Source organism: Manis javanica, chromosome 3 (assembly GCF_040802235.1).
Source record: "Manis javanica isolate MJ-LG chromosome 3, MJ_LKY, whole genome shotgun sequence".
Lineage (NCBI taxonomy): Eukaryota > Metazoa > Chordata > Mammalia > Pholidota > Manidae > Manis > Manis javanica.
The window spans coordinates 86,589,261-86,601,556 of NC_133158.1; the positions used below are offsets into that span (position 1 = coordinate 86,589,261).

The 12,296-nt window shown below is 35.5% G+C and overlaps 1 protein-coding gene and 1 long non-coding RNA gene across 11 annotated transcripts in view; one reads left to right on the top strand and one right to left on the bottom strand.

The window, feature by feature from the left end:
• Positions 1-8: 8 nt before the first annotated feature.
• The window catches only part of LOC108395164 (uncharacterized), a 90,170-nt gene continuing 77,882 nt past the window's right edge, over positions 9-12,296 (top strand). For all 7 annotated transcript variants that reach the window (XR_005056862.2, XR_012129250.1, XR_012129251.1 and 4 more), the window contains exons 1-2: positions 9-148; positions 8,530-8,611. This is a non-coding gene — a long non-coding RNA (uncharacterized lncRNA). The remainder of the gene's footprint in view (positions 149-8,529; positions 8,612-12,296) is intronic.
• The window catches only part of ZNF654 (zinc finger protein 654), an 84,869-nt gene continuing 78,216 nt past the window's right edge, over positions 5,644-12,296 (bottom strand). For 3 of the 4 annotated variants that reach the window (XM_017657213.3, XM_073231800.1, XM_073231801.1), the window contains one exon: positions 7,970-10,891. In XM_017657213.3, coding sequence (XP_017512702.1) covers positions 8,456-10,891 — 2,436 coding nt within the window. In that variant the 3' untranslated portion in view covers positions 7,970-8,455. The other variant, XM_017657215.3, reaches the window with a different exon arrangement.

The following is a 12,296-nucleotide window of genomic DNA, read 5'->3' on the forward strand; positions in this document are numbered from 1 at the left end:
CTTGTTCCGGGCTGGCCCACAGATCTGTTTAGGGAAGCACCACGCGCACACTAAGAACATCGACCTTCCACGAGGGAGCTGGCTGCGGAGGGTGAAGCGCTGAACTCAGGAATCCCTCCTCCAGGAGACGCCTGGAAAAGCAGTGCAGGTGCGTGGAAAGCGGATGGTATAGTCCCCGCGCTCGGCGAGCTCCCGTGATGCCGCGGGGCCGGCCAATGGAGGCGCCTTCTGCCCGCTCGCCGGCCCAGCCCCCGGGAGCTCTTGAACGTCCTCTGCGGCCGCTTCTGAGTTGGGTGCACCTGTAGTTTGATTCTTAAGTTTCATGGTATTGTGTAAAAGTACTTTCGTTTTGTTAAACATTGTATTCTTAAGAGCTACGGAAAAAAATCACCTATCTTACGCCATGCCTGCCTGCTTTTCTCTCAAACAAGCTGGGATTGGCTGCTTCTTCCATTCTGTCCTCTCTGATTTGGTCTTAGGCGAGGAGGTATCGCAAGCAGTTTAAGGTTGGGAACTCTGGAGGCTAGATTTCCCTGGTTTTACCCCGCCATTTACTACCTTATCTGTGGCGTGGACAAGCTCTATACCTTATCTGTCCCTAAGGGAAACTTAGGTCTGGATATGGGAAGTCGGGGGTTACGAGGAGGGGTGAAGGACACAGGTCCTTGGAGCCTAGAAAGAGTTCAATATATGGTAGCTGTTTTTATTATTGTTAATATAACAGCAAATCACATTCATGAGAGAGAAACGGGCTTTGCTGGACCGAGCCTGGATGAGGAATCAGACTTTTATGCACATTGTCTCTTGCCTCTTTTTCCATTTTTGAGCATGATTTTAGATTTGTTAACATTTAATTAGAGTATTGTCATTTAGTAGCTGAAATGTACATTATCTGCAGACCCATGTGAGCAAATTTAACTTTTAAAAAATGTCGCAGCTAAATATCAGTCATAAAATACACTGTAAATATAGACTTTAAAACAAGGCATTCAATATATGGCCAATTTGCCAGTGGATTTTTATTTGGGCTATTTACTCAACAGATAATTTTTCATTTTTCATTAAACATTAATGAGTGCCTACTGTGCAGAGAAATGAAAGAGACCCTGCTTCAAGGAGCTTTTGGCAGAGTTGCAAGAGATAAGTGCTCATAATGCTGGTGCGGGACCATCTGGAAGGCATGCCCAACTTTTTTATTCATTCATCCTTTCTTTTAACACGGGTTTATTGAGCATCTGACTACTTTACAGTTATATACTCTGTGTTGGGAACAAATGCAAGTTCTCGGGGGTTTGCATTCTAATGGAAAGAAACATGCTATGCCAGGAAATGCTATGGAGAAAAATTGAAAGTAGGGTGATGGAGAAGATGTTGCTATCTTATACAGGCTGTCAGAAAAGCTTCTCTAAATGACACTGAAGGAAAGACCTGAAAACTGAGAGGGTGAGTCAGAGAAAGAGTGTTCTGGGAAGAGGCAATAATAGAGGTTCTACAGAAGAAACTGCTTGGCATGTAGGGAGGAGGCCAGAAGGCTGGAGTAGCTTGTGCAGAGAAACAGCACTGAGGTTAGAGTTGCAGTCAGGATTGATCTACAGCAGGGTTTCTCAGTCATGCACTGGGGCAGGGTAGTTTGTCGTGGGGTTGTCCTCTACATTGTACTATGCTTAAGGGTGTCTCTGGCCTCTACCCATTAGATTCCTCCTTCTCAACTGTTGCTACCAAAAATACCTCCAATTTGTCAAATGTTCTCTGGGAGGCAAAATTACCCCCATTTAAGAACCACAATATGGAACCACCTGTCCAAAAGTGCTGAGATAATGAAAATGTTCCACATTTATGCTGTCCAATACAGTAACTATAAGCCAGCCACATGTGGCTACTGAGCTATTGTAATATGGCTAGTACAGCTAACGAATTGAATTTTATATTTAATAACATTTATTTTATTGGTTAGTGGTTATTGTATTGGATAGTACAGATCTAGAATCTTACAGGCCTTTATAAAGACTTTGGCTTTTCTTTTACCTCTCTGTCTTCATTTTCTGTTATTCTTTCAGTCTCTCAATTTAGACTAGTCACAGTGGTTCCCTTGCTCTTTGTTCCTTAAACTTGCCATCCAAGTCCCTGCCTCAGTCTTTGCTCTTGCTATTCTGCCTGACACATCCTTCCCTCAGATACCTGAATGCCTTTCTTTCCCTTAATTAATTCAGGTCCCTAATCAAAATCTGATCAAAGAGGCTTCCCTCATTGTCCTGTTTAAAATCATTACCAGCAATGCCATGCTTACCTTTCTCTACCCACTTAGTTTTTTTCCATAGTATTTATACTATGCTTTTGTTGTCCTCCAGTAGAATGTGAGTTCTGTGAATCAATTCTTTTTTTTTTCTTGGATTATTTCAGAGCCTGGCACATAGTAGGCATGCAGTAAATATTCCGTTGAATAAATGAGTAATTTGTGACACCATTGAAGGCTTTTAAACTGAGGAATGGCATGATATGACTTGTTTTAAACAGTATCATTTTGGATGCTGGTGTGAGGAACAGACAAGGGCATGGTGGAAACAAGGAACCCAATTAGGAGACTGCTACAGTAGTGCAGGTGAAAGAAGATGGTGGCTTGAGATAGAGTGAAGAATTAATGAGGCAGGAATGATGGCAAGGTTTTGGAGGAGGTAACTGGGGTTGTGTTTACTGAGTGGAGGAAGACTAGGAAAAGTAGGTTTCAGTAGAGAAATCAGAAATTATTAAGAGATCAAGGTTTCTGGAGAAATTGGTGATACCCAGGGATTAAGCAAAGGGAGAAGGATATGGCAGAAAGAGGATGAAGATTTGAGGTAAAAGGGAACAGCACAGATTAAGACAGCATGGCTCTTGTTTGGCTGGAGCCAAAAACAGTACGGGAGCCACAACGTGATGAGAAATAGTAAAATCATTACGGTCAGTGCTTTACAGATCTTTGATCGTCTTTCTTACAACTTTCCAAGAACCATTCTCTCCCTTTAACACAGTGCCCTTAATAGCTTAAGACTCCACAACCATAAAACTGTCATACTGGAATTTGAGTACAACTGATCCCCAAACCTCTTTGAGCTGTTCCCGTTAAATTAGGTTCTGGTAGTTTTACTTACTGAATACTTCTTGGAAAAAATAAGAAGTTCTCTAGTTAAGAGTGGGGTTTAGGATATTAGATCTTACTATTAAAATATCCATTCACACAACAGTAGTTACCGAAGTACCTATTAATAGAGGACTTCTTTAAATGTCCCGAAAACTGAGGGTTTTTAAGGTGGCTCTAAATTTAAGGGGAAATAGTTAACCTCCTAGGGAAATATGAATAAGCTTGTTGCTTTAGATCTGTCGTTTTCAAACCTTAGCATGTATCAGAATCAGCCAGACTTGGTAAAAGACAGATTGGTCGGTCCCCTATCTGACCAAAATTTAGCATTTCTAACAAGTTCTCAGGTGATGCTGATTCTGAAACTCCAGGGACCATATTTGTGTAAGAATCACTGCTAATGGAAGAGAATGAAAATGAAACATCAACCAGCTTACTACATCTGTACCACACTTCACCTGTCTCTGGTCATGATCCTCAAACAAGTCTGGGTCTTTTTGGATATATTAGATCCACTCATGTTCTACACTGATAGGGAAAATTGCATGAAAGAATGGAAACTGAATGGCATTATGGTTTTAGGAGGACACATCTGATTTTTCAATCCCACCCTCCATTTATTAACTGAGTGACTTTAGTCAAGTTATTTAACCTGAGTCTTGCTTTCTAAAAAGCAGTGTTCCTGTCTACCTTCCAGTTGTTTAACAATTATGGGTAACATGAAGTATAACTTAGAAGTCATTTCTTCTCTGGTGTGCAGCACCCATAAGTAAGGAAGGGACCTCCCTCCCATGTTTTAGTTTTTATTTCATGTAATACTGGATTGCCTCCATTTCAAATCTTGATACATAACCAAAACGTCTATCCCTCTTATCAGCTAATTCTTGAATTCACTGTGGATCTTATGCTATGAAAAGCAACCTAGTTTATCTTGGATGTATATTTTGTAATAATTTGCTTGATTCCCAGAATTCATTTCAGAAAAGAAAAATGTAAAGACTAGATAACCCTACTAACTTTATCTAAATACCTTAGTGTGTTTATTTAATAGTCTAGGATCAAAGGACTGTAAATCACAGACTAAGGATTCTAAATCTCAGCCGTAGAACACTCCAGTAATTTTTTGGGTAGTTTTCAAAACAGGCTTGTATGTGCAAATAACTGTAACACTGTGTCTGTTCTTCCATTTGCAGAGCTATCTCCTGGCATCAAAGAGACTGTTTTTCTACTTCAGCCCCCATTTTTTCCAGTTGTCAGTTACAGCAAATAATATAGATTTTCCTGTTAGTGAACCAAAAAACAAAAAGCAACTTTTAGACACAGATTGGCTTACACATTTTCCCACTGAAATGCTTCTGTAGGAAGTAATTTTCATCATTTACATCATATTTCTAAGTGACTTCAGTCTTGTTTTTTTAAGTTCCACCAGAGGCTCTTTATTTTTGAAGAGTTACCAGTATCAATAAGTCCATCCACTGTCTTGCTTTTGGAGAGCTCTGAAGTTGTATCTTCCACCCACTAAGTTTGCAGGTACAGGAATGACGGTAGTAACCAGCATTTTGTCAACCTCTAATTCCTCCATATGAGCATAAGTTAAAATTATGTCTAAAAATATCTTACTTTATGTAAGCTTTTATATCTATGTTTCTAAAAGTCATTCAACAATCTGAATATGGCAAAACTAACAAATACCTCATTCTCTTATGAAATGTAATAGAAATTTCTTACTTTATATATCTGAAGCCTAATTCCTTTAGAAGGAATGTACTACATAAAACTGAACACTTCATTACCAACAAGGACAATGTTTTATTGAACAAATCTATGTACAGTATAAAAAACTTCTTGAAATGAGACACTATTGTTGATTTATTGCAGTTCAATGGCTCAGTTTTAATTTGTACTCTTATAAAATGCAAAGTAAAATAATGTTCAACAAGGAAGCACAATTTTCCTTTCTTGCTGAATCTCTAGTATCTTTCACATATTAACAATTCCAAAATGCATATGCAGCATTTAGTCATTCTGAAAAGGTGTTTTACAGTACCAAATAAATTAAAAAATAAACACTACCATCCCTTTTACATTTTTCATCCATAAAAGTTTAAACCAAACATGAAAGGAGTACAGCTGAACCTTCAAGTGTGATTTGCAAAGAATCACAAATTCAGTGTTATAAAGTATCTACTCATTATGTAATTGATGGTTTTAAAAGAAAAAGAATATGGCTAAAGCCCAAAGTACCAGTGTCCTTTTCCACGGAGATTTCCCCGTTCTGCCTCCTCTGTATCTGAGCAGCAAAAATTCAGATCTGCTATTTTTTTGACCTTACTGAAACAGCAGAAAGTTAATACTTAATGTTTTGCAAGAAATTTTTATTTAAAAACAAAGGACTGAAACTTGGTCCATGTAAGATAAACATCCTCAAAATAGAAGGAACAGAAAGGAAAGAGAAGAATCTGAGGAATAAGAAAGCTTCATTTTCTTCTAAATCCCAAATTAGAACTGTTGGAAGTTTATGCACCCAATAAAGGCAAAATGATTAAGTTTATTTTTTATAAGACATACATAATAAAATGTACACATTCTTTCAATAGCAATTATATGAGAAGTATATAAAGAGGTTAGAACAGTGTGGTCAAATAGAATTTTATAAAACATTCCTTGATCTAGTTACGTATAAATGAATTTGATCTCAGCATTTCAGAAAGTTTTCCTTCAGCAACACAAATGTAGAAATAAAACATCAAAATTAAAAAAAAACTGGAATATGTTTAAAACATCTTGGTATGAACTACAAAATGAATAAAAATAATCTGCAGATGTGGACTTATGTCAATAGTTACAACTTACAAAAAATAAAAAGTTAAAAATATGATAAAATGTAAAGTTGTAATTTTAAAACTTCTGGAGAAAGTACAGAGCAGAAATTATAATTTTAAAAAATTCATTTTCCAAATGAACTAATTTCCAAACAGACTTTTTATTGCATGATGTATTTTAGACTGAACTGAAATAGAACTAAAGTGTTAACAAGTATGTTAAAAAAAAACTTTAAAGTTGACCTTTAAGGATTTTAAGATTGAATTGTGTTTATTTACATTATTTAAATGTAAATTCCACAGCCTAATGTAGGCTATATAATAACAGAACAAAAACAAACCTAAATTTGATTGGAATGGACTTATGACTATCAATTGCATAGTAGTGAATGCCCATGATAAATAAATAAAATAGGTAACTATTTTTTTTGGGGGGGGGGTATTTATTATGACCTAGAAATCCTAATTTAATAAAGTCCAGATGCTCCCCCAGAAAAAATGTCCCACTTCATTAGTAACTTCATTCAAGCTTTAATATCCAAAAATCTATCATAATATGGTCTGATAAGATTATCTGCTTTGAACAAAAATGTATCAGTTGGGAGTAACTGGAATATCTGATTGATGTTAGTACATTGGTAGCTCCAGTTCTGAAAAATTTACCGTTGCATTTTTGTTCATGTTAGTCCTGGTATAGATTAACACACGATTAGGTAAAAGATGGTATATAAGCTTCCTCTTTTAGAGAATGTATAAGTGGAACAAATCTGAGGGTATTTTTAATAACATTTTTGTTTTAGCAATTTATTGACTAAGGTTAAAATCCTCAGGGAAATTTCTGGTCATCAAAGAAAATAAATCAGTGTAACTTACTGTGTCTTGGTCTTCTCGTGCAAATTTGTGTAAATATTTTATATATAAAAATTACCATTCAGACCAAATTCTTCACTAATAAATAAGAAAGCATGAGTAGTATGGCTTATTTTAGACTTAACTCTCCAAACTGAATAAAATCAATGATTTCTTGACCTGATTCTTAACTGACATTTCTTTTACAGCCAGTTATTTTTATAGGACTATTCTTCGATAACTCACATTAAAGTCTAAAGGACCTTACTATGAATCATCAAGCAATGTCCTAACACTACTCTATGTACAAATAGAAATATCCCAGTGTGCTTATACCATTATTCACATTGAGGAATTGGCAATTCAGTGTTTTCCTTTAACTAGATAGCCTTTAATGGTCTTAGATTCTTCCAGTCGTTCTCCAAAGTTACTGATGGTACTTTTTCTATTTAATTGACACCGTTGCATTTTAAATATAACTCAATTACAAAAAATGGAAAACGGAAGGTTTTTATCAAGAGCTTATTAGCAAATACTGTTTTAAGCATGCTATTCTTTAAACTTTGATCTGTCTAATCAGTCATCTCTAGGAACAAGTTATAATCTTTTATGGATAACATGGTGGTAAACCAAGTTTTATTTTCATGTATCAGTTTCCAAATTATAATAAACCCAGTAGCAATGGTTCCTTAAACCATATTTGAGCAGAAGGGAGGATATAATCTGATTATGCATGACAAGAAAACAAATCCCATTTGTAGAATACTTTGTTTATTGTAAAACAACACCCCCCACCACCCCTTTTTTAAATAATGGGTTAACTTTTCCCTTTCTGTAAGGCCATAGCTGGTTTTTCTATTTGACTAGTTGCCTGAACATGTTTCTCACATAAGAACTGAGCATGCTGCTATTCATCATCAATTTTTATACAAATGTGGTTTTCTGGATAACTGGTACTTTGGGAGTTTTGTAATAACCCTTTTGGAGTCTAAACTAGCACATCTCCTCTTTGAGCTCATTTAGAAAATGTGCTTTGTCTTTATCTTTAGTAATCCAAGACCGCTCTAAAATTAAGGCCATCAGGGAAATAGCAAACTGGTGATGCATTTCTTGTAGTGCTTTTTTCACACTACTGCTTGATCGACAGATCTTTCTGAAACATTTTTTATCAGGCACCTGTAAAACAGAACATGTCTGTTAATTCAAATTTTATAAATATTCAAATGGAATTCTAAGTCAGATTTCTGTTTAATTATACCCTTACTCTTTCAAAAAATATTGTTATTTGTAGAAAGGCAACCTCTTTGCTCATTTCTGTGGTTCAGTTATTTTCTAGTTTTTACCTATGTTTTTGTAGTAGAGGCTCAACTTACTTGGTTTACATTCTGGCATGCAGATGAAAAACATTTGCATCATCATCACTTTGCTTCCAGAATTTCTATTACATGAAACTTGGAATGAAGAAAAGCCTCAGATACAGTGAAAGAGTATGGTCCAAGACTGTGTACAAGTTCTGACTCCCACAAGTTCATAAGCCTGTACCTATGCAAATTACTTAACTTGTGAATTTCAGTTGACCTATAAAACTGGAATAGCAGTATGACTTCATAGTGGTCATACAGATTAAAAGAAATAATGTATGGGATAGTGCTTTATATGCTATACAAAGTTAACATTGATTAACATTAAAAATGTTAATTTTTATAACCTCATAAAGATCTATGGCATTTTCTATTTCTCCAGATATACCTATTGAGAAGATGGAAGACTTACTTTCATCATCTGAATCAAATCCAAAGAGTGTCTGACATTTCTTTTGTGCAAGGTGAGCCTCAAGTGCTTCTGCATTACAGTAGATGGTCAGGCATTTGCCACATCTTAATCTTTTCACTGATTTTTTACAAATGTTTTCTTGTTCAGAACAGGCATCTACTCTATCAGTCAGAAATTTTCTGCGTTTTGGCATACTAAGGTACTGTTCATCAAGGTAACTGGGAGGCAGTGGTCTGACATAGGGCCTTGTTAAAATTAAGCCATATGAAGTATGTTCACTTGTCAGATTTGGTTTGGAAGGTGCCTGAGATACTGGCAGGGTATTGTGTTCTTGTGGTACAACACTGGGTAAAATAGAACCATTTTCTGTCCTGATTCTGTTTGTATCAATTTTCAAAGCAGGATCTGATGAAACTACAGGTGTCTGCTCTATTCTGTTGTGTCCATTGACTAAATCACTAATATTACAGTTATTTTCAGAATTTGGCTCTGTGTCAGGCATCTTTTGGTCTATCAAACTTGTATCAGAAACAGTGTCATCAGAATGATCATTACCATTCTGAACTAAATTGTCTGTTTTCTTTTCCATACTTTCTGTACACGTCTTTGGTTCTGTAGAATCTTTCCTTGATTTGCTAGTAGAAACTGGTGGACTAATAGTTTGTTTCTCATTACTAGATGAGTCTTTCTCCTGATGGTTAGGATTTGAGTCTGTAAGAACATCCCAAAGAATTGCTTCATTTGGTTGTACAGATGATTCTGGTGTTTTACTTAAATAGTGCTGAGCTTCATGTTCATATAGCAGAGGAAGATCTTCAAAAAGCTCATGACATTCTGGAAAACTACACTGAGCTTGAAATATCCTGTGACTTTTTGTGTGCTGAGCAAGCTGGAATGGCAGCTTAAATGACTCGTTGCAATTAAAATGCAAACAAAAATACACATTTGGATAGCTGTGTCTATTAAGATGATCTATAAAATGTTGAGAGTCTTCAAATTGCCTTTGACAAAATTTACATTTTCCTTTGCTCCACTTCATTACTGTTTGCCGCACATTTAGGTCAGTTGGATGTACAGTCCTTGCATGTTTATTTAGAAATCCAATTTTTTTAAATATCCTGACACAGCCAAGAGCAGGGCACTTAAAGTTTCCTTCTTGATCTGTAGCATATATGTCTTTTGGATGGCACACAGTTCCATTGATTTTATGAAGTACTGAAGTTTCCTGATTCAGGTCATAATCATCTTCTTCATAATCACCTTCTTCATCCTCTTCCTCCTCATAATCACCACATACAGGTAAAGGCTCCACAACATTTGAGATATTATTTAAAGAAGTATCAGGACTGCCATTTTCAATGATGTTTTCAGTAACATCTTCTGATATGGTTATGGGACTTTTAATGATTTCAGCCACATGCGAAGGGCTGGAAGCAGTAACAGTCTCTACTTCCAAATCTTTATTATCAGAATTCCCATTTTCAAATGAAATTAAAGTATCAGAACAATTTATTTCTTCCAAAGCAGGGATTTCCTGATCCTCCTGTTGAGCTGCAGCAATCTGCTGTCTCTGTATTTTCTTAACATGATTCTTTAAATGCTTCTGCATAAGTCCTCTGTTTCTAAATTTTCTACCACATATTACACATGAAAAACTGCCCTTTTTCTGATGAGCCTGGGCATGCCTTACAATGTGACCCCCTAGGAATTCCTTGTTACATAACATACACCGATGCCTTGGGACACTGTGATCTACTTTGGAAGTATTAAGAGCCGTAAGGTTTTTCTTTGTATTAATATGACCTTTAGGTTGCACTCCAGATATATCATCTGGATCAAGCTCTCCAGTGCTCTGATCTGTAAGAGAATCAAGCCCTTCATCTATACCTTGGTGTTCTACTGCTTTTTTTAGATTACCTGCACAATTTTCCAGTGTACTTTCATTTAGAAATCTAATTGCTGATTTATCACTCAGTAATGCTACACAGTTTTTCTTAATCATTACGAAGTTCCAGAATTCAGGATCAAAAAACAATCCCTTTTTCAAAATTGGAAGTAATTCAAAACGAACACGATTTTGAACACTACTTATGCCTTCATTATATTCTTCATCTGGACGTTTGTAAAGCTTTTCAACAGTATGATAAGCTTCCAAGGAGCGCTCAAGAAAAAATATTGACAGTGCGCAAATCCTGAGGATCTCTAAATCATTTGGCAAAAAGTGTGCAATTGTTTTATAAATTAAACATTTAGTCTTGGGATCATCATGAAGGTCTAGTTGTAGAGCACAACCACAAATTTCAACACAAATTTGTAAGCCTTCTTCTTCAACCTGTAAAAAGAAAAATGTTACTACTAAATATCTTTAAAATAATTACTACACTAACTACTTTTTAAAATACAACTCTAAAATAAAAGCTGAATAAACACATATTCTTCATGTACAGTTTTCCTTAATGGGTAGCCTTGTTTAACTTTTAAAAATATATATAAATAAATCTTTTTATTTGAGAGTAATAACTTGTAAAAGATAGCATTTTAGCTCCCAGTTTAATTTTCAAGTTTGACAAGTCCTACTAACCATTATACAAAATGCTTCATAACCTAATGATGGATAAATACAAAATTCTTCATAAATTTATGGTGATAAAAGTTTCTTACAAATCTGGGCCCCCATTTATTATTTTGGGTACCTATCTCATTCTGTGGCATAAGGATTAAATTATATGTATTTAAAACATCAACTTTTGATGTTGAAAAATAACTAGATTAAAAAAACTGCTTATAGAAACTTTCATAAAGCTGCACTAAGTAATATTACTTATTTTACTTACTAAAAGTAATTTTATCCAAATAAAGAGAAAACTGTGACCCCCATGAAGAGGGCAGTTGCAGTCTTTACAAATCTAACAAGGTATGAGAATAATGAGCCTAACAGAAAATACCTGAAAATTACTCAAGCTTTAAAACTTCTGATGATGACTCAGAAATAACTATCAGCTTTTACTTGGGAATTTGTTATCCACACACCTTAATTCAAGTAATAAATAATACTTCTAGTGATTTGGAATGATCTAAATGCTAGTTTGAAGAGAAAATGATACAATAATAATTCTTTAAAACTGTGTGCATGTGTGTGTATATATACATCAGACTGCCTATAGATGGCATATTATAGCTGACAGAGAGAAACACTACCTTGCCAGCCTCATCTTCTCCTAGTCCCCTACCTGTTATATAACCCTACTGAACTATTAACTTGCAGAACTCAAGTAGACCTTAACTTTGTACATCATAATCCTACTTTGTCTAGCTGATAAAGTTCTACCCATCTCCTATTCATTCTTTGAGCATCAGTTCTACTCTGAAGGGTTTTCTCCCCATTCATTTTGACCCCTGTTCTGTATTAGAGTTAAGCACTATTCTTTCCCCTTGAGAATAATTATACTTATTTCCAAAAAGCATGTACATACTGTGTTATGATTATCTGTGTATGACTATGCCTCTACCCTGTAACTTTGAATTCCTGTATCATAGGGACATTATCTCATTTTTTTGTATCCTCCTGTGGTTAGCACAGAAGTTGGCATATAGCAATTGTTTGAATAAATGTTTGCAGAATGAATGAGATCAGATCTATTCCACTGACTTTAGTTTTTTCCTATAAGTCTCTCACTTCCAGCTTGGTATCCTTTCTTTCTAGTTTGTCTGTTATAACTGGATATTCCCATCTAGAT